Source organism: Myotis yumanensis, unplaced genomic scaffold (assembly GCF_028538775.1).
Source record: "Myotis yumanensis isolate MYYU_CA2020_CCGP unplaced genomic scaffold, mMyoYum1.0.hap1 SCAF_5, whole genome shotgun sequence".
In the NCBI taxonomy this organism is placed as follows: domain Eukaryota; kingdom Metazoa; phylum Chordata; class Mammalia; order Chiroptera; family Vespertilionidae; genus Myotis; species Myotis yumanensis.
Window position 1 is genome coordinate 9,248,172 of NW_027223756.1, and position 23,444 is coordinate 9,271,615.

At 38.7% G+C, this 23,444-nt stretch overlaps 1 protein-coding gene across 4 annotated transcripts in view; it reads right to left on the reverse strand.

Moving 5' to 3' along the window:
* The window catches only part of TENM2 (teneurin transmembrane protein 2), a 1,191,402-nt gene that overhangs the window by 822,586 nt on the left and 345,372 nt on the right, over nt 1-23,444 (reverse strand). For all 4 annotated transcript variants that reach the window (XM_070414454.1, XM_070414453.1, XM_070414452.1 and 1 more), the window contains exon 4: nt 6,137-6,412. In XM_070414454.1, the coding sequence (XP_070270555.1) occupies nt 6,137-6,412 (276 nt within the window). The remainder of the gene's footprint in view (nt 1-6,136; nt 6,413-23,444) is intronic.

A 23,444-nucleotide genomic window follows, 5' to 3' on the forward strand; every position in this document is an offset into this window, starting at 1 on the left:
ATAGCACAACTCCTGGGCCTACAGTTCGTGACCACTGTTGTTAATGACTATTCCTTGGACCTTTTACTTCCGTCTTTATTTCTTTCACAGTCCTAAAGCCGAGTTTAAGGAGACTGGGAGGAATAATTTCCTAGGCGGTTCTTTCAGCCTGTGCTAAATAATACTCAGCATTAAGGAATAAGTAAAAGTTTTATCCTTCTGTATATGCATAAATACACAACACCTACATATCTGCAATGTCTATCCTGTTTACAAACCTATCACTTAAAATTGCCTCCTTCCATTGCCCTGTCCCAGTTCCAGAATGGGTCATTGACATGTCTCTTTACTTTTAATAGGCACTTTTTAGTTTGCTATTATTTTCTGTGCCAATTCATCCTGACTCGGATGTCTGGAAAATTTATACTATCAACGTCCTTAGCTTTAACTCATTTTATTTATGGCCTTAATAACTTATTCCATCTCTCCCCAAAGTTAAAATTTAATTTGATCCCTGACAAACAACAACGAAACTAAAAAGTGGTTGCACACTAAGCAAAAAAGTTGAGAGTTTTCTGCGTGAAGAGGCTTCTGATTGTGAAGGGACAGAAACATGTGGCCTCTCACCGGTTTCCTGCCTTTGCTGCTTAACAGAAGTGAAAGTACAGATATCAGGAACTCAGCAGCTTAAAGCCAAATGATTACCCAGCAAGCCCAGTGTCTCCCCAGAGGCCTGGAGATTACACGTGTAATAATCAGGCTGGCCCTGCCAAAAGGAAGGCTTAGCGCTGCATTTTATTTATTGTATTTTTTGAATGGAGCCATTGCTTGATAGCCCCTGGGAGCGTTAACAAAGATGAAAGAAACCACCAAAGGAAAGAAAGAAATATAAATACCTAAGAACCATGCAACTGAAGTTTATAATGTGGAACATGCAGCGCTGGAATCAGCACATAGGCTAGGGTCCTTCAAGTTCACTACGTTACAGCAATGGAAGCATGGCTTAATCAGCCGGAAATCTAGATCACCGAAGTCTCATCCAGGTTCATTGGCCAAACATCAAGCCTCCCATTTCTTGCTCATGTATCACGCCATGTGACAATATGATATTCCTAAATTTTGTCTCTGATTGTCTATTCTTATCAGCTGTATTTTAACACTGTGATAATTACTATATATTTGAGACTCCTATTAATTTTGCAAAAAGGCAAAATAAACTTTTTTAAAAATAAGGTGACTCTAGAGCAGTGGTTCTCAACCTGTGGGTCGAGACCCCTTTGGGGGTCGAACGACCCTTTCACAGGGGTCGCCTAAGACCATCGGAAAACACATCTGTAATTACATATTGTTTTTGTGATTCATCACTATGCTTTAATTATGTTCAATTTGTAACAATGAAATTGGGGGTCACCACAACATGAGGAACTGTATGAAAGGGTCGCGGCATTAGGAAGGTTGAGAACCATTGCTCTAGAGCCTCTAATATCTGCACTTTTAGAGAATCAAATCAGAGTTATCAAAATCAAATCATCCTTTTATTTAGGAGTAGACAAGGCTGGGAGCTTGGGACATTTTGTTCTCACATCTTTTTTTTCAATCCAAGCTACCTCATTTTAAGTTCTTCTCTATAAACATTATTCTTTCAAATTTCCAAGAATAAAAAAAATAAAGCTCATAATCACACTTTCAAATAATTGTCATTTAAATGAGTTTAAAGTTTGTTTTGTTTTCTTTTGTTTTGTTTTGTTTTGTTTTGTATTTAAGGAATTAAGACAATGAGTTTCCATGTAAGTTTTTTCCATAAAGTTTGCCTGGAAAAGAAATTATCCGCCTACCAACATCAAACGTACAGTCCAATATTACCTTGTAATTTTCGTAGCCACCTCTTTTACTACTCTTACTCCCAACTTCAAGGGCAAATTTATGAGCCCTGGGCTACAATTATCTGGTGTTTACAGTAAGTTTTTACTTCTGTTCTAGGCATTCGGTGTAGCTCACACATGCAGGATGGGGGAGACGAAAGGAGTAGAGTAGCTTCTAAAACACAAAGGAAGTTTAACAGCATGCGAGAGGAACAGAGTGGGGTTGAGACAAAACCCCACAGCAGGTCTTGGAGGTGTTTACTTACAGGGAACTCCAAAGTGAAACTTACCGAGAAGCCACATTTTGAAGAGAGAGGAAGAAAGTCACCCCATATGACAAATGAGTGCCATGTGGATGGCGGGAACCACCTACAGACACTGTCTCTGGTACAAAGGAAAATCCTCCTTCCCTCCGAGTTCATGCCTCATGTCTCAATTAACATGCAGCCAGTGGCCGTGTGCTTAGGCCCTTGGAGGAGACACGGGCACCGCAGACCTGCCAGGAGGACTCACAATCTAATAGAATCTATGTTCCACAAACACACTCTACACAAATCCATTATGTGCCCAGAGCCGGCTTGCTTTATAAATGCATTTGGTGAAATGCAATGGAATTAACCCAACATTTATAGTTTCAGCCTCAAAGCACATTATGAGAATTATAAATGTCCCAGTTGACAAGAGATGAAAATGAACATTGTCCTTATTTACTTTGGGTGGAAAAGGAGAGGAGAAGGGAAGGATAATTTTTTTTTTAAAGCTTTAACCGAGGCCAGATTTCGTTTTCTGTAACGTCTGGCTCCCGATCCCATAGCCAAGCCTATTTTCTTTGTCTTTTCTTCTTCCTGGATTTCCAATAATATAACTGAAACTTATAATAGAACTGTGTTGGGGAAAAAAAAAAAAAAAAAAAAAAACAACCAAAAACCTCAAGGATATTTTCAAGTCCCCAAGGTGAAGAAACTGCCTAAGGGAGTCAAGGGTACACAGACCAGATTTTTTACAACGTGTGCTTCTCCGCATTTTTAAGAAGGCAATTAGTTATTCTTGTGTACTAGTGACTGCCCCATTTTCTCCATAACTCGGGCGACACAAAGGGCCTCAGAGAGGATATATTTTAAGTGGGACATTTATTACCCCAAAAAAGGAATGTTTCTAATTTAAAGTCACCGGGAAAGCCCTTTCGATAGATGCAGTGAAATTTCACAGCGGCAGAAACTTGGCCGCGCTGTTCTCAAATCTCATTGCCGTTTCTAACCAAGCCATCGTTAACCTACAGACCGAGGTAAAGAGCCTGATAAAATAACTCGGACCCGAGCGTTTCATCTATTGTAAGAAACCCAAGCCAAGCCTGATGCTAATCTGGTGGTCACACAGTGAGCATAAGATGCAGAGCTGCGACGGGTGATGGTTCTGAAATGTTTATGCTGGGGGTAAAAAAAAAAAAAGACAGACTCATCTGTGTGCTCAGTGTAATAGGATTTTCAAGTGACTAGTGGCTCATTTTTGTCCCAGCAGCAGACAGGAAGGACTGCTGCCATCGGGAAATTTATGACATGAGTTTGAAGGTTGGATACATATTTCACATTAGAGAGAGAGAAGTTGGGTTTTGAGACCTGTCTCCATGTTCTACCTATGCTTCATAAAACCACACTAGGAATTTTTTAAGGGTGGCTTTCAAGAAGCACTGGGGAACTCTATGTACCCCGAGACCCCACCATAAACATGCCATAGGAATATATGGGATCCAAGGAATAGATTCCTTTTTATGACCACATCTCCTTACAATCTAACATGAAATTGGAGAGCTTCTTTTTCAAAGGATAGATCCTTGTTACTTCCTGTTCACGAGAGGCGTACCTAAAAGGTTATCGATTTGGTTCTGAAGGACGGAGTGTTTATTATGGAGGAAGCCACTGCGGGTACAAGTGTGAGGAAATTAATGACGGCTTGGTGAGTGTCCATGCTGTGGTGAGGAATCAGTGGGGCAACTGTCAATCTATATGATAATACATTCCCAAACTTCATAAAGTCAGTGATGTGAAAACGCATTGATTTCTCCGTGAGCTAAACAGAATTTGTCGGGGAGCGAGAGCAAGAAGTGGACGGAAGTCAGTGCCTCGTTGTGCAGAGGAGTGTGTACCTGGTTGTTATTTGCTTAAAGAGCTTATGACATGACTTGCACAGTTTCTTAGTTTTAGTTCTGGCTGCAAAGGAGAACAGAACATGCATTCTGCACATCTTTTGAATATGGGAAATACTGAACAATGGTTAAACAGAGAAAAGAAAACACATTCTCAATATTTTAAAATAACCGTCTATTACCTAAGCTTGGACTATGGCTACAATACCCCTCCGGCCTCTGCCAGACACAGGTATGAAAGGGTTGCGTAGGCCTTCTATCATTTTTCTTTATGCATCTGACTGCATTATAACTAGCAATTCCAGAAGAAATAATGACACTGTGTCCAAGGGTTTATTTCCTATGAGTACCCAGCGATTTATAGAGACTTCCCTAACGTGAAAATTGTTCAAACATGATGTTTCAAATAGTGTTGAAAACAAAGAAACTGTTGGCCTATCAAATACACCACTAATTATAAAGTTCTCCCATCCATAACAGTTCTGGGTAAATTCAAGGCAAGCATTTTTGGCTCCCTTTGTTCATGGAAACCTCTCTTTATTAGTTGAGTTTTTAAAGATGTATGTAGCTTTCAAAGAGAGGGTGCAAACTCCATAAGTATGTATAAATAATTCTGTGTATTTGGTTCCCATAAGACCAGTGAAAATACCAAACAAGGAAATTTTGCTAAAATACCTTGTTTAAACTGTTCCTGAAGTTCTTGGATTGCAAAGGATTTTATTTATTAGATAAGCAAACTGCCTCTGTTGGAACTATATCCGACACATACGGAAGCTGAAAAAGTACATCAGGAAATGAATTCAATGTATGCCTTTCTGGAAACTTCTAAAAGTAATTTCCTATCAATGAAGCACCTTGGAGTGTTGAATGTGCCAAGTGGCAGAATTTTGTCAGGATTCAAAAGGAGTCAAGTGCGGATTTTTCCTCGAGAGCACACCTTGATTAACTACGCGAACGAAGGCATAATTAAGACACATCCCCTTGTCCCCACCATGGAATACATTATTTCAGAATTAAACCTAAATTTAAATGCAACAAAGTGACACCTTTTGGATTACATGCAACTTACCCAGGAAATGATGTATTTTCAACAGTTTTGAGATCAAGTAAGACTTAGCTCTGCTTTTGCATCAGCAACAAGCTGTCTGCCTGCAAGTTTCCTTTATTTATTTATTTTTTTAATGCAAGAACATCCTTAAAGCTGCTCTAGGATAAGTTTATAGCATTTTATATAAACACCCTTAACTGATCTACTTGGATGCATTTTAATGGTAATTCCTTTATCAAACACACAATATATTCATAACAACCCACATAGCATTTGATGTTTTCTTCATAAATCAACTGTACCTAATGCGATTTCTCTTTTTTAAAAAAATGGTTTTGACTACACATAGTTGTGAGTTGCTGAGAAACCCACAAATAAGCACCTTATCTCCTTAATGACTTTCTTAGGTTTCCTTGTATTTACTGCTTAATGATCGGAAGCATTTAATTTTCAAAGTTTCATTAAAGCCCGTCTACAAAGCTGATGGATAAGCCGTAGCGATCTGTGATAGAAGATGTGGGAAGTCGTTAGCCCACATAGGTACCAAGGAGAAAAGTACACCCAGAACAGAACTCTGTTTTGAAGACAAGCCCCTTCCTATTTGTCATTATTAAAGTCCAGAGCATCTGTTCTGAGTTTGATCTTCAATACGAGGATATGAGGCATTGCCGCCTGGAAATAAAAGGCTAAGATAAGGTAGGATTCTTAAGAGATCTTCATGAAAAAAATAAATATATAACCCAGGTTGCCATTTACCAGGAAGGGGACATCAATACAAAGACCTAGAAACTTGTGGAGAGAGGACATTTTCTAGGCACAGGTCATGGTTTATGTTTCCGTGTTGGCAATGTCATTTACTTGTTCATCAGACCAGCCAGCTCTACCTGACAACCAAGTCATCGTCAAAACGTGATTCCTTATGCACTGGAGGTTGGCTGGCTTATTTCCTCCCCCAGCTCAGAGTGGGTAGACAAAGTCAATTTCCAAGGAAATGAATGGTTTTAGATGCCTCTTTATTAAAAATAAATAAATAATGAAATTCCCCCCAAGCCCCACAGTGTGCAGTGCCCAGAACATGGAAAGGTATGTAAGAAGCAGGCCTACCGTTCTCATCATCTGACTTATTCTCGTTGTCAGAATCAGTCAGGGTCAGGGCTGAGTTTTCACGGCTGGACAGGCCGGAACTGCGCCTGGATTTTATCCCTCTCCCCCACAGTCTGATGGCGTGTTCTGGAGACATCCCTCCCTCGGTGTCCGAGTCGGCGTCAGATCCCGTGCTCAGGGAGTAGCCCTGGTGAAGGATGCCCATGTCCGAGCAGTAGCCACTGCGGTGCGGGGAGGGCTCACAGATGCCCAGCTCCGCAAGGGTGAAGTTAGTTCCTAGGGTGACAGCAACAGAGAGGCCGTTACAATGGGGGAAATGCTTTACAGGGTTAAAATGTTTTCTTGCAAAAAGCAGACAGACACTTTCCCATCCAAAAAATAGACCAGGTTTGCCACAGTACACAGAACTAGGTCTTGGGCAAGTGTACTTAGGATATTGGGGTCAATTTGAGAACAAAAAAACGTAACCATCTAAGATTAATTTGAATTCTTGGACAGAATGCTCAGGTTTTATTTAAACATAAAAATTCTAAGCATTTCTTGTTGTCTAGGGAGCACCGCGTAGATTAGTGAAAAAACACTACATCAAAAGGAATAGCTAATATATACTGAGCACTTTGCTCTAAGTATCTTTTATTTTGCAACATTTCATATTTTAAAATTTTTATAATAACTTTAGAATGACGATACTATTATTGTAATTATTCTTTAAATAAGGAAACTGAAGGGTAGAGGAACAGAGAATTCAAGTGACTTACCCAAGGTCATACATCTAGATTGTAGCAAAACCTGGATCTGATCTTGAGCAGTCTGTCTTCAAGTCAAAGAACCTTAATCCTCCAATAAATGGGAGTGGTGGCCAGGAGACCTGGGTACCAGTCCTAGCTTCCCACTGGTAAGTCTCATTGTGGCAAGTCTCTTACTCCTTGAGCCTCAATGTTCTCATCTGTAAAATCTGGGTATTAATCTCTTAAATTCCTCTCAGGATAGCTATGTGTATTATATGTGATCATCTACACCAAACTGTTTTGTTTAAATGAGTTATATAATTTGTTAACTAAGTCAGCATCCTAGGGATGAAGAGTCGGTCGTTTTGTTTTTCAATGATATCAAACAATTTCTCTTTGCTCACACAATTTAACACCACAAGTAGGTTTCACCTATGGAGAGTACATATGTACACATGTAGGGTATGAGGGGTGTTACGTGGTTTTAGGGGACGCAGAAGAGAACAGGCATTTGTTGAACACATATATGTTCCCATGAGTCAGGCATGGGGCCAGGCAACGTACAGCTTTATCTCATTTAAATCCCACTGTAGCCCATCAGTTCAGGGGTTGAACACTTTACAGAGAAGTTAAATACTGGATCCAAGGTCACACTTGGGCAAGTGGCAGGGCCCGTATTCACCTCTAAACTGCAGACTCCAAGCATTTGCTCTTTCTACAATGTCAAATGGTCTCAATCAAAAAACCCACTTGACAACATTTTTTGCATAGTGAATGCTCTATTTGTGTGCTTTAAAAATTCAGCTTCTTTCAAGACATTTTAAGGTTTCAAGGCAAATTACATGGAATCATATGGAACACTCAACTTATTGATGCATAAAGCTGATTTTTGTAAAACCTCTAACCAATGTAAGGACAATGAAAACCGTACAGTAAAGAAATGCACTTCTACACTGTAAGTGAAGAAAACCATATAAGTACCGCTGAAGCCATGGGCTTGCTATGTCTACCAAATACACTAGAGGCATTCCTAATCACTCAAGTCTGAAAACTCATGCTAAACTTCACACTCTGACAGTCCACATACATGCCATCACTGCTCCACTTTTATTTTTAAAAAGCACCAAGCAACCATTTATATTAATCCAGTGTGACTTTAATTTGTAACAGACAAGTATTTTTATTCTGAGGTTTTATTTTTCTTTCTTCACTGCACATTGAACCTCCCCAGCCTTATTTGGCTGTGTAAATGGAATCAAACCCATTTCTATACATAATTGTCTCTGCAGAGTGAACCCATTGGGGAGCTAACCCAAGCAGAAGTCCCCATGGGCATGGGATGATTTCCAACCACCTGTGTCTGTGCGGGAGGAGGGCCAGCCTTGCCACTGTCACCACACCGTCTATTCCCCAGGCGCATTTGTTCATGCTGCTGAAATTCTCTGCCCCGTGTACTCTGTTCCAGTTTGCAGCCTTGGTAACCAGGTATTGTCTCATAATTGTACATGAAAATGTATATTTCAGGTTCAGTAGTCTATAAAACTGAAGTTGTTGAGTTCATATATATCTGGTACTGCAATACTTTTCTCTCCATTGTTGCTTTTCTCATTCTTAAGTCAATGGAAAAAAAAAGTTGTTGAATATGAACATTTCCCCAACTTGTCTTTAGAGCCCATGCTTGTTCTGGAAAGTCATGAGATGTATTGCTTCCTTTTCCTACAATTAATGAAAACAAGCCAAATTGAACATACATGTTTTTATTCCACACGTGGGAATTTTCAGCTCTTGGATTCCATTGGAAATGGGGTGCATACATACACTTTCCTGATGGTTTTCCCACATCGCATTATTGGAAACTAGTTTCAAAGACCTCCTTGGGAAAAGAGAAACATCTGTGTGAGGGAAGGAAGCCTCCGTTGCAGAGCTTCCCATGTACTTTTCAGTCTGGGGACTGGAAGGAACAGGCGGTCAGCCTGAGGCATGGGAAGCTGAGGAATAAATACAGTGCCCCTGCTTTGCTTATCAAATTTACTTGATGATAAGGAATTAAACTATTATTTTTCTCATAAAACAAACTTGAGATCATCATGAATCAGTGAAAATTTGCATGATTTTTTAAAAGTAACCACACATGTTAGAAAAGAAAGAGTATATTTCATGAGTTCCCACTTCAAGCTCACAGCCCTGAAGCCACAAGCAAGCAATATGGAAAATAAAACCTGAGGCACCATATTGAACTCACCAGGAAAAAGTAACTCAATTCACACTGGCTTGTAGAAAGGCAGGTTTTCCTCTAAAAACAGAATTGTTTCCTTGGAAATTATATCTTGTAGACTCCTCATCTTCATCTTCCCATAGGACCACACCTTCCTGATGCCACCCATTCCCCACAATTCCTGGTTGGCTACTTTTTTTTTAACCTTAGCTAACTCAAAGAATAGAAAACTCATTCTCAATACCTGGGGGGCAGATTCTGGACCAAGCCTTTCCCAAGCTTCCTGGCTTAACATAGGAAACAGGTAAGCCATATTCACTGTGGTCTATTCTTTGTTAAATCATTCAACAAATATTTACTGTGCCTGGTCTTAGGCTAGGCATTGGGGATATAACAGTGAGCATTATAAAAATACAGTCCATGATATTTACAGTCTAATTGGGGAAGAACATTAATCAAATAATCCCATAAACAAAGTGCAATCTATGCCGTAATAAATATTATATAGGAAAAGGACAGGGAGCCATGGAAGGGCACCGGGTGGTCCAGCCCTTCACCCTTTACCAGTGTGCCTCACTGATGTTCATTTAGCAATAGGTTCACTGCTTTCAGGGACTAGACATTAATGTCATGGAGAAGTTATCATGTCTCCTTCGGTTTGCTCTTTCCATACCCATCTTCCCAAACATTCCTCTATGTGAATGTGTTTCAGACAAACATGTTTCATGTCTTTTGTCTTAGAGCTTGGAGCCCCATGCCTAGCACGTAAATAGTATGGAACATTTTAATACTGTGTCAACTTAGTGTTTGCACTTACTTTTTTCATTGAAGGAAGACTGCTTTTGCTTTAATTCATCTTGTATAATTATGTCTTTATTAAGCTCCATGGCAGCTTTGGATGAAATAAAGAGACTAGTCATTGTATAATCCCCTAGGCTGAGGTGTCTAGTGGAAAGCAGTCAACATTTCCTTCCTCCTTTACTATCTTGCAGAACAATAAAAAGAGGCACTATATTTTAGTATTCATGAAACTCATGTTTACCCTCTATCTGCCCCCAGTCTCCTTGATATCACTGATGAGAGTGGATGTGGGCAGTGTGTCAAACCAAGGTCATTTCAGGGATGTGTTGTATAGCTATTGCCAATTAACTTCCCAGGATGGCCACATGTTATATTATCAAGGTGAGTCAATATTTTTATAGATGAACTAGAGGCCCGGTGCATGAGAATTCATGCACTGGAGGGGGATCCCTCAGCCTGGCCTGCCCCCTCTCACAGTCCAGGAGCCCTCAGGGGTGGGAGGTGACCTGGTGATCATAGGAAGGCGATGCCCCCATCACACCTCTGCTGTTGCCACTGCCAGCAGCGTAAGCCTCGGCTGGCCCTGGTTACCTGAGCCCCGGGCAGCCCTGGGTGGTTGGGCAGCCGCCATCTGAGGCTTGCCTGCATTTTGGGCTGGCCCTGGGTGGCTGGGGGGCTGAGGGGACTGGGAGACTCCGGAGGCAGGCGCGTGGCAAGGCTGGGTCCACCTGGGGGCGAGCCCAGCCTTGCCGCACTCCTGCTGCCCCGGCGGGGCTGAGGGGACTGGGTGCTGCCATCTTGTGGTTGTGGGAGCTGCCATCTTTGAGGACATGGCAGTCAATTAGCATATTCCCTCCTTATTGGCTGTGGGCGCCGCCATCTTTGCAATGGTGTTAGGGTCAATTAGCATATTCCCACTTTATTAGGATGATTACACAAAATCTATGATATTTAGATCATGGAATTTTAGTATAATTTAAGGTAACGAAAGAGAATGTTAATGTCTAAAAACTATTAGGTGATCAGGATAGCAGAAAACAATCTTTAAACATAACTCTTGATAAATCGCTTTTGCTTTAAGTTGTCTTTTTCTTGATCACAACCTATGTATAATACAGATTTGTTTCCCAAAAAAAATTAGAGAGAAATTTTTGCCTTAGATATCAAGTGTCATCACTTGGCCCACTAATTGTACTTGGGGATGCAGCTCTAAGGAGGGATATGTCAGCACTTTGTGATCATGGCTTTATTTTCTAAGTTTTTACCAACTTCTCACACTTTCAAATAACCTTTAACTAGGAGAAGCACATATGTTGCTAAGTCAGAATTATCATGTCATGGGTAATACCAGGGAATACAAATAGCATTGAAAATGTCAGCATTTGAACAGTTTTCATACTATGAGGGCAGGAAGATAAAAATTAACTGTAGTAATGGTGGAGTACAATACAGAATACTTTTATTATCTAAACATTTACTATGTAAGTCCCCTGAATTTCAGAGAAGAAATTTAACACAGGGGAGCCCAAGTTGCTATACCATGAAAATAGTTGCTAATAGTCACTTAAAAAGTTAACCCCCACCTGTTCCCACTTACTTACTGCTAATATCTGATTTCCTATCAATCATATAACAATGTCTATGTCATCAATTAGCTGCTGATAACAGAAAGTAATATAATGCTAATGTGAGATTAAATTAAAAAGCTCATGAAGATGCAGATTTTCCACAAAGTCAATACAAATGTTGCTAAAAAAACAGAAGGATCATAAGCAGAGCCACAGCATAACCAAAATCTAACAGAATTAAGCTACTAAGAGAAACTAGAAATGGATGTTGGCATGATGATGAACTCTTCAAAAGATAATTTGATGGACTTCTGGTTCCAGACCAAGATGGAATTTTCCACTTCTCTATATTCCTCCCACTAAGTACAGCTAAAAACCCTTGACAGTACATCTAAAAATCACCTGGGAAGAATCTAGAAGGAGTTGAGAAGAAGTCAGAAATATTAGGGTCCTGGGACCTGAGGAGGAACATACTGGTGAGTTCCTTGGATTTTATTTTTTCCTCTTATATTCAATTTTTCTGTAAAAAAATAAATGACCCTCTGTGATCATGTTTCAAAATGCAAATTGAAAGTAAAATATAGAATAATGTAGTCATACAATTTGACTGTAAAATGTATAGTATGCCCCCTTACTTGGCATTCTTTTCTTTTAAAATAACTATAGCACAGTTGGAATAATAAATTGTATTCAATATTAAATTATACAATACATTTTATTTTTCCAAAATAAAGTTGCTATGAAATATTTTTTATTATTTAATATAAATTTTTGTTCTTTTTAAACATTGATTCCTTTTTTTAAGTGGCCTTTTCTATGACCATTTATTCTAAGAAAAAGAATCTCCTGTAAATAAACATGGGTCACTTATCTTTAGTAAAGGCTACAAGTCTATATTTTACAGTCAGAAATGAATATCCAAATTTTTCTAACAGGTATTTTAGACATGGATATAAACTATAATGTTATAGTTCTTATCACAGTAAACAAAGTAATTTCACCCGATACCTTAAAATTTTGCAAAAGAGAATAATCAAGAAAAATGTGGTAATTATAAAAAATAAAACTAACTCTTATTTTTGTTTAATTAATCAAAGCCTATCACCAAATTATTTTCTCATATTAAATATCTTATATTTAAATTTTGAGCAATTACAAATATGTATGAGCTACACAAAATAATCAGTCCAAACAATTACCAACATTATCTAAATTATTATTTTCATACAAGTCTAAAACCTATATATTTTATATGCAATAATAACAATTTTGAAGGCCAGAAGGAACTACTTATGAATTCTAATGTTTTATGCTGTGTTTACTAAAATTGTTCACATAAACTCTCTCTTAATGCCCTTCTAAAGTTCATCTGATTTTACATATTCAGATATTTTCCCAAATGTTGACAAAACTGTTCACAAAATGATCCTGTGGCTTAAAAACACAGAGTAAGTGCACATACATTATTATTCAAAAAAATGTAAGTCAATATTTATCATTCAAAAATGCACTTTAAGGATAACAATGTTCTTTTATGTGTAGCACCTAAAACATTAATATTTTAGTACTTCTCCACTTTTAGATTAAGAATTCTAATCTCTGTCTGAATGTCAGATATGTCACAACTTTTTGCAATGACTTTAGTTAGTCATTCCAATGCAAATAAACACATTTCCAAATCAAGGAGACACCAAAATGGCTAGTGAAGAAGGGAGAGTGTCCTATGTCCTAGGTTTCTCTGTAAGCTTTGTGACTTCACAGAGAAAGGTGAAAGGGGCATTCTCTGAAATGGGGGCATTTCCAGGTTCCAACCTGAACGGAGTCCAATTTGGAAAAGCACAAAGCAGGCACAACAAAAGGTTCTGCTGATCAGCTGCCAGTTCAGAAAGAGAAATGAGATGTCCAGTCATCTGGCTAGCTGGAGACTCCTCTGCTGATTAAAGCTCAGACAAGATTAAAAATCAATGCTGCTATTAAAGATGGTACCAATCACGTATTCTATGTAAGAGCATCACGGTGGTAGACATCTGGTCGTGGGAGGCTCTGCCTCTCCAAACAGTATTTTTACTGGTAATCAGAAAAAGAAAAGGATAATAGTGAGTGAGCTACAATAGTCTAGCTTTCCTATATCTGAGAACAGTTACTAGATTAGCTTACTGAGGACTTCACAGTGTGGCAGGCAAAGACCAAAATGCTTTTATACAGTTTTCAGATTAATTAGGACAACAGCCCTATCAAACAGTCACTATACAGCCTAGAGTTAACGTGGGAGTTCCAGTGTCTGTTTTAAAAATACTTATTGACCATATATTCTTAGAATTCATTTGTTCTGGTGAGTCTACATTTATTCATTTATTAAGGGGTTGTAAAAAATAGCACCTGCCTTCATAGGCTTGTTGTGAGGCCTGAATTAGGTAAGGCAGGTAGAAATGCTTAGAACATTGACTGCCAAAGAGTAACTACACAGCAAATTGTAGCTATTAGGTGAACATCAGTATACAGAGGAAGAGACTTGCTGTGATTTTGGTTTATTACTATAAAATTATTAAAATTTTCTATTTATTTTCTTCTTGAAATGATTTCGGAAGTTTTGAAACAATAGAGTTTTTGAGGAATATTCCCATTTCAGCTATGTTTTCAAATGGTTGGGATAGTTTTCCAAGTATTTCTGAGTTCTTTTAATGTCTGCTAGATTTGTTGTTTGCTGTCTTCATTTTCATTCCTGACATGATTTGTTTGTGCCTTCTTTCTTTTAGCTGGATTGGTTTCACCAATGATTATGTCTGTCCCTCAAAAAACAATTTTTTTTAATTCTTCCTTTCTGTTTACAAGTTATCACTTTCTCCGCCTTTCTTTGAGTTCATGCCATTGTTTTTTTTTAAATATATTTAAACTTTGCTCTTTATGCTATTATTGTCCAGCCATTCTTCTTTTGTTAAACATTCCAGGCTATATATTGTATTCCTCTCTAAGGACCACTTTCACCACATCTCCCAACTCTTCATTCATGGTATTTTCATTGTTGTTTTGATCTAAATATTTCTATATTTCTATTGAACTTATTAAGTTTATAAATGTATTCAGATAGTTTGTTTATATTTTTGTTTGTTACTTCTAATATAATTGCACTTGGCTAGAGAGCATAATTATATCACTCTATTTAGAATTCTATTCTTGCTTGATATATACTGTGCTCCAATTTCTGGGAATTCATAATTTCTTTATTCTAAATATTTCTCTGCCATTGCCTCTTAAATACTTCTACATTCTGTATTTTCTCAGTAATTAAACTAAATACTATCACTTTCTCTAAATATTTCTATTATATTTTTTTATCTTTTTTTCTCTGTATTGTCTCTTGCTAATTTGGTTATTTTTTTCAGTTGACTGATTCGTTCTTTAATTGTGCCTGATCTCATATTTACTACATATACTAAACATTTAAAAAATTTCAGCAATTATACATTTTCTTTCAAAACTATTATAGCTTTTAAAGTGTTTCTGTTCAGTGCTTCCATTACTTGCTAATCTGTATATTATACACAGTTGAAAGTATGTATCTGACAAATTCTAATGTTTTAGGATTTTTTTTTTTTTTTATATATATTTTATTGATTTTTTTTACAGAGAGGAAGGGAGAGAGATAGAGAGTTAGAAACATCGATGAGAGAGAAACATCGACCAGCTGCCTCCTGCACATCTCCTACTGGGGATGTGCCCGCAACCCAGGTACATGCCCTTGACCGGAATCGAACCTGGGACCTTTGAGTCCGCAGGCCGACGCTCTATCCACTGAGCCAAACCGGTTTCGGCAATGTTTTAGGATTTTAAAGATCAAAATTGGTTGTTTGTTGCTTTGCTTGCTCTTAATTATGAAGGTGTGTGTTTTTATGTACTTAATTACACTTAATTTTAGTTGAGATTGGTTTATTTTAATTTTCAAAAATCACAGGGGTCTAAATTGATGATTCTTGTGTCCTGAAATTTCTGTATTTGCTTCTGTCTAGGCCCCGTGGTACTATTAACCACATTTCTCTTCTTGAATCTCTTGCTTATTGAAGGAATCTCAGTTTTAGGTCCTCTTTCTTGCTCAAAAACCTAAGGTCCAGTCTCCTAATTGCACTCTGATAGGAGCCCTTGCTCTCAATGAAGAGCTGCTGTGATCTCGCAAATCAATCTTTAGATTATTGTCTTTAGCTCATTTTTAGTTCTTATTTTGTTTTGTTTTAGTTGCTTAGAGATTTACTTACTGTGAAAACTACTTGCCTCATATAGTAATTGTATATATATATTATTATTATTACTAGAGGCCCGGTGCACTGTGCACCAGTGGGGTCCCTTGGCCTGGTCTGTGGGGATCAGGCTGAAACTGGCCCTCCGACATACTCCAAGGGGTCCCGGATTGCGAGAGGGCAGTTCTCAGGTGACACCCCAGAATTGGGCTCCCTCCTCTCTGGTTCTGGGTGCATCATCTGAGAACCGCAGCTGCCAAGTCATGGCAGCTCAGCAGCTCCTGCGTTGAGCATAGCAGTCCCCTGGTAGTCAGTGCACATCATAGCTACCGGTCGGACAATCGAATGGTCGGATGGTCACTTATGCTCTTATACGTATATATAGATTACTGCTATTATTATTTTACTAGTAAGTGTAAAACTACAAAATGACGAGTATGCTTCCATTTTCAAATTTTTCTACTACTATACAAATGAAATCTTTTTTTCCAGTTAAGCTGCATATATTTATATTTAATGTTTATTCCATTAAGGGATGTAATATCCTACTTTCCCAAAGTAATACAGGGAATGTTTGATATGTGAGTACAGAAGCTACCAAATTTAACTGAAATTTTGACAGAGGCACATGCCATTGGCATTCTTAGCACTCATGAAGGTCCCTGTCTCCATTACGTGCTTGATGTTTGGAAAACATTTTGACTCTCCCATCATGGAAGGATTATTCTAGATCTCAGCAGTTAATTAACTCATCCACAGACTGACAACTAGTGAGATAGATCACAGTCCATCACCAGGTGAATATATGTATAGCTGATTATTTTTGCTTCAGCAACTAATCAGCATCTACATTGTAACCAAACATATTTAGGGAGAAATATTAATGATATACTCTTATTTGTAAATCAATTGATTCATTACATCAACTACTCCATCACCCACCAATCACTGTTAGGGTTTAGGTACTTGTCTAAAACCATGCAAAGCATCCAGCCATTGAGCTTGCAGACCATAGTTTCTTAGTGTCTGTTAGCATCTGTGAAACAGAGAGAGGATAACTGAAACTGAGTCAACGGCTTCCCTTTTCTTCCTCTCCCACCTTGCTTCCTGTGTTCCTAACACATGTCCTAGGTTACAAATACATGTAAAGCCTTACATTTAGCATCTGGCAGCTGTTGACTTACAGAGAGTTGTTGAGTCACATAAATTCAATGTCAAAAAGAAGTTCAGGAACAGAATACAGAAGCTTGCACAGTGGGGTAAAAGAGTCCCATGTCATCACAGCTGAAAGACTCCACCATCAGCACTCTTACTATGCTCATGGTGTGAGCGCCGCTATAATGGATCAGTTTCAGCAATACTGGAGACAACCGCCTCACAGAGATACATCATTCCCAATGTGGTTACAGCCATCAACCAAAGGGCCTTACAAGCATTACTTTCACCACGTGATAGATGTGTTCACCTGTAATGGAGACAACAGCTTTACGAGAATTTCAGCATATCCGCAGGCATCAACCGGTGACTTTTTAAAAAAATATCTGCATACTGTCCCTATAAAACTGTCACCAAAGTTAGATTTGTTAAGTAATTTAGTTGCTACACTGCTTATTTTGGAAGGAATAAGTCTCCTGAGAAACTGACAGGCTCTACAAACCTCTAACACTGACCACGTTTTGCCACAAAATGACAATTTTATGAGTAAAGAATTATCAAACACAAGTCTTAGTCTTAATAGAGGTAGATCTCAAAATCCAAAGGTCAAGTTACTAAAGCACAATAGGAAGAATATAATGAGTGCTGTATGTTGTTTCTAGAGACACATACACTAATAGGATAAACTTGAACTGGAAATATATGCACCAAATTCTTAACAGTAATTCATTCTGGAGATGCAGAGGGAAGAATGCAATGGGGCGCAGGGGGGTCTGTAATAAATGTAACAAAATAATAACATAATTACAAGTGATGAGTATTATGTACTTCATTTACTGTACTTTTCTGTGACATAAAGCTTTTTTTTCTAAAATTTAAAATAATGTAAGAATTGAAGCCTTGGGCCAGACCATCTCTATTTCATACCTTAAAATATTTACAATATCATAATTTTACTATTGAGTCATGACATTTAAAATGCTCATGATTATATTTTGAATTAGACTGCAAAAAAGCGCCTTTGCTTGCATGCCTCTGAAGTCCCAGTCAATTAGGGTTAACGTTATGAAACAAAAGTAAATGCAACCAATGAATAACTAAACTGTGGTTCATCTAGACAATGAAATATTATTTGGCATGAAAAAGAAATGAGCTATGAAACCATGAAAAGACCTTAAGTGCATATTCCTAAGTGCAAGAAGCCAACCTGAAAAGGCCGTGTATGCATGATTCCAACTATATGACATCCTGGAAAAGGCAAAACTGTGGAGACAGTGAAGAGGTCAGCGGTTCACAGGGGTCGTGCAGGGGGAGAGGACTAGGCAGCACAGAGGATGTTTAGGGCAGTGAAAATACTCTCTATGGTATTATAATGATGGATACACGTCATTTTACATTTGTCCAAACCCATAGAACGTACACCAGGAATGAACCCTGATGCCTCTCATGGACTTTGGGTGATGATGGTGTGTCAGTGCAGGCTCATCAGTTGTAACACATGTTTATCACTGCAGTGGGGAATGCTAATAGGCCAGGCTGTGCATATGGGGGAGATGGGGAGATGGGAAATCTTGGTACCTTTCACTCAATTTTGACATGAACCTTAAACTGCTCTTAAAAAAGTCTTTTTTAAAAAAAAGTAAATGCAACCAAATCATTACATGATGAATATACTGCCAGAAAATGTGTGTTCTTTTCTTCCTAGGAGAAACACTCTTTATCCCTGTGGTTAAAAACACCTCAGGAGAAAGTGACCCAGAGTCTGAATCCCTACTTCATTATGTAAGATTTGATCTTGTGCAGGTTAACTGACACCCCAGAATCTTCTGTCTCCTCATCTATAAAATAGGTACAATGACATACATGCTCATGAGGCTGTACAGATAAAGTTATCCAAGCCCGTAATAGGCAGGAATGCAAAGCATGTGGGTGCAGTTGGGGTGAGTTGATTTTGGAGTTTGCCTCTAATCGACAATGGGGAGGAGGTGCTATATAGGTTTGGGGGAGAGGAGAGGGAACGAAGCTGACAGCTAAAAGAGTGAGGCAATGCATAGACCAGACAGTTTAGTACAAATGCAAGTGGAATTAAGGAAGCACTTGAAATTTAATAAACTTCAAAAACTTCTGGGAACAAATGTATTACAATGCACACGTTAACACTGAACTCATTCATCATTCACTAGGGCTACCTTGATTCACATGGAAAAAATTAAATTATGGTGACTAGATTCAGTTTTCAGAAATGAGACAATATTAAGTGCAGTGTAAAAACACTGTTCTTAAAAAAGCATGTCTCTTACGTTGGGGTTGGGAAGAGAGCTATCATGGTGATGTTATATGTGGACCAAATTAAGTGTAAATTGTAACCATGAATTGTGAATTCACAGAAATTAAATAGTATGTGAAGAGTTCTACTTTTCATCAGATGGAGGGACCATCTTTAAGAGAAGAGGTCTTCATCTCAAAACACTGAAATTCACTTTTTTAAAAAATTCTAACCCAAGGATTTTTTTTCCCATTGATCTTTAGAGAGAGAGAGTGGAAGGGAGGGAGAAAGGGGAGAGAAAAAAAGGGAGAGAAACATTGATGTGAGAGAGACACATCCAATGGTTGCCTTCTGCACATGCCCCAAATGGGATTGAACCTGTAACCCAGGTACATGCCCTTGACCAGGAATCAAACCCAAGACCTTTTGGAATGAGGGCTGACGCTTTAACCACTGAGAAAAACAGACCAGGTCTGAAATTCACATTTTCAGATTCATGAGTGAATGGAACAATAACAAAAATGTCAGTTTCAATAGGACCAGGGCCACCTTATCTAGTAAGCATAATAGATGTAGTCCCATATGCTAGTAGGGTTTTATTAAAATTAATAGATGTAGGGCCCATATGCTAGTAGGGTTTTATTAAATTGGTTTAGTTTCTTTTAAAATCAGAAAAAAAGTAAATTTTTTGTTTATAGAAAATGTTTTCATTTATGCTATAATAGATTTGTCTTTACAGTTGTCAAATATCATTTTAAATGTTTTTTGTTTGTTTGTTTGTTTTAGGGAGGAGGGGCAGGCCAAGGCAAACGTGGCTGGGCCAGTGCAGCTCTGCTTCCTCCATGTAACCCCTCCCTGGTGGAAGGCCACAGTTACAAGGAATCCACCCACCACCCTCCTCACAGGATTTTAATAAGAAATTCAGATCATGCTCTAACAGTACTGTCAGCTTGCAATGCAGAGAGGACATCTTCCCTACAAGTGCTCTGGCCACTTGGCTGCTTGAGAGGCATAGGGACAGGGCCTGGTTTCCGTCTCCAGGTGTTCTGGCAAAGGCTACCCAGCACTAATGTCACCTGCCTTCTCTCATTAGCGGAACAAATGCTTAGTCATCACAGACCAATTCCTTGGCCCTTCCTCATTTCCTCAAAATCTCTCTCAGAATCCAACGAACCGACTCTACTCTCTATTTCTTCTATTTGGTATCCAGAGAGCACACATACTGAAGATTTTCAAAGAAAACTGCTTTAGGAGTTAATATCATCCGTGGAAAGTGCAAGAATTACCTCCCCCTCATAGCAGAGAAATGGAGGTTGTTGGGCTTCTCAAAGTCACAAAACATGCCTCTGACAGAGCTGAGAAGAAGTGCGGTGCATCTCTCTGTCGTTATTTTGTTTTGTTTTGTTTTTTGTGATTTTTGTTTTGTTTTTTAAATCAAGGGTCATTGCTGGCAGACTGCTCTCTTCTTCAAAGGCCAACTTTTTCCCGGCTGGCATGGCTCAGTGATTGAACATTGACCTATGTACCAGGAGGTCAGGGTTTGATTCCCGGTTAAGGCACATAGCTCAATCCCCAGTAGGGAGCATGCAGGAGGCAGCCAATCAATGATTCTCTCATCATTGATGTTTTATCTCTCTCTCTCACTTTCTCTCTGAAATCAATAAAAACAATTAAAGTTTAAAAAAACAACAACAACAAACTTTCCCCAGCAAAACTACAGCTTCTCTAGAATGACAGGCAATGAAATTCAAAAAGACACTTAGTTGTCTTCTGTTGAGACTCTTCTCTTTGCTCTGTGGAAATCACCTGTACTACCTAGCACATGGTGAGCCTTTGCCTGAGAGACAGCCTTTCCCTTGTTAGCAGAGCTTTGCTTTCAGGGGGGCACTGAATCTGTATGTACCCCCCCAGCCTGTGAAAGAACCACCGGGGAAATTGCTGCTTCGCTGCTATAAGTCCCCTGTGCCCATGTCACAAGGGGTGTGGGGCCTCATTAATTCAAGTTGTTTAGGGATCAGCAATAAATTATTTCAAATACTTATTTCTTGCTTCAATTTCTTCTCTCTTAGAATAGGGTCCAAATCACTCTCTCGTGTGCCATGTGCTCAATCTCCATTTGGATTAGGAAAACCAAATAGTCCTTTCAGAAAACCTATCCTTCAGTCTTAACAGGAACACACCCTGCAAAGGCTATTATGCTTGATGTGCTTGATGTGCCTGCCTATCTGGCAGGTTTTATGCTTCTTTGTACTTTGGTCTCCCCAAGAATCGCTGCCTTTGTAGGGCTCACATACATACTGAGGGGCACCCACCCTTCATGTTTCCAACAAATTAATTTAATTCAGTTCTACAAAAGGACAAAAAGGTGTGCTGAGAACTGACCGGGATACAGAGATGGGAAAGCTGTGTCCTGCTACATGTGATTGCAAGTGAGATCAACACATAAATATACAATCATGATATCATACCTTATTCCTGATGGATTTATTTCCCACTGCACTTAAATTGATGGGTGGGAAGACAGAAGCAGGGGGAAGGTAATTTTATTTCTTTTTTCTCTAGAAAACCTGACTATGGGTGGCAAACATGAACTTGGGTAAGCTCCTTCATACTCTGAATCCTTAGTTTCTTTTTAAAATTAAAACATGGGATCAAGAAGATCTGTCATCCTTCAGCCATTCATTTAACCAGCATTTTTGGCTAAATATTTATTATTTGTACTAAAGGCCCAATGCATGAAATTCGTGCAAGAGTAGGCCTTCCTTTCCCTGGCTGCTGGCACTGGCTTTCCTCTGGCACCTGAGACCCAGGCTTCCCTTGCAGCCCCAGCTTCGTCTGGAAGTAGTCTGGAAGGACATCTGGTCTAATTAGCATATTATGCTTTTATTATTACAGATAGTATGTGCCAAGACTAGGTCACAAACACTTTATACAAACGCTCATATAATCTTCAGAACAAAGGTAGGAAGAAGGCATTAGGCTCAAAAGGAATAAATAACATCCTTAAGGCCACAAAAAGTGTAGGTGGAATAAGCTTCATGCATTTGCCTTTTTGGCTCCAAATCTCTTGTGGTATCTCACATGCCATGCTTTCTAGTTAAATCTAAAGACTTTCCCTTTTAAGCTACTGTGATTATATAGCACTAGAGGCCCGGTGCATGGATTCATGCACCAGGCCTCTAATATGCATGTAAGATCTTTGGTTAATCTCTTCTCACACTTTCCCCTCCCCCCTTCCCTCTGAGATTCATCAGTCTGTTCCATGTTTCCATGTCTGTCCCCTGGTGGTCAGTGGGCATCATAGCTACCGCTCAAACTGTCTAAAGTCGAACGGTCAGACAATTAGCATATTAGCCATATATATATATATATATATATATATATATAGATAGATAGATAGATTTCTCATGAGATATTAGACATCACCGCCACTTTTCCTAACTGGGGTATGTGAAGGTGGGCAGGATGGTGGGATACTCTTTGAAACATCTGTAGAAAAAGGACAAAAGAAGAAAGTAACCCTTTTCTAAGAGGACAGCTTATGTACTCCTAGCTTTTCTTTTTTCCGAACTTTTCAAATCAATGAAACATTTGGTAGACTGCCAAAGTGAATAATGCTTCTTTCTTTCTTTTGTATTTTTTCAAAATATATGTTTATTAATTTCAGAGAAGAAGGGAGAAAAAGAGGGATATAGAAGCATCAATGACGAGAGAGAATCATCATCATCGATTAGCTGCCTCATGCACACCCCCCTACTGGGGATTGAGCCTGAAACCCAGGCATGTGCCCTGACCTGGGATCCAACTGTGACCTCTTGAGTTGATGCTCAACCACTGAGAAACACTGGCCAGGCTAGGCTTATGTCTTTAAATGCTCTTTTTGCTATAAATAAATGAGCATACGCATATGGAATCTAACATAAAGAAGTAGAAAACCGAGCATCTCTTGGTCAAGGAAGTAACAATATGTGAACTTGTCATTGACTTTGACTTCTCAGCCTCCCCTAACACACTGGGTCCTCCTCGGCAACTCTGACTGACCTATACCATTGTAAAGCCAGGACTAGTGTAGTAACTGCTCAATAAACATTTGTGGAATTAATTAAACAAAGATACACAGGTAGGTTAAACATGCAAAAAATATACCAGTTTTATCCATAAAGAATGTGTATTTTATATATGGCCCTTCTTCATCTTTCCTGACATTCCTTCTACTTGTTTTTATATATTTAAAAGTCCAGATAAAAATGTAAAACAGCTTTCTACTTAGTGGTTTTGACATCTCTCCAACCATTTTAAGAATTACATCTTTAAAAAAAAAATTTTTTAAACAGACACTTAAT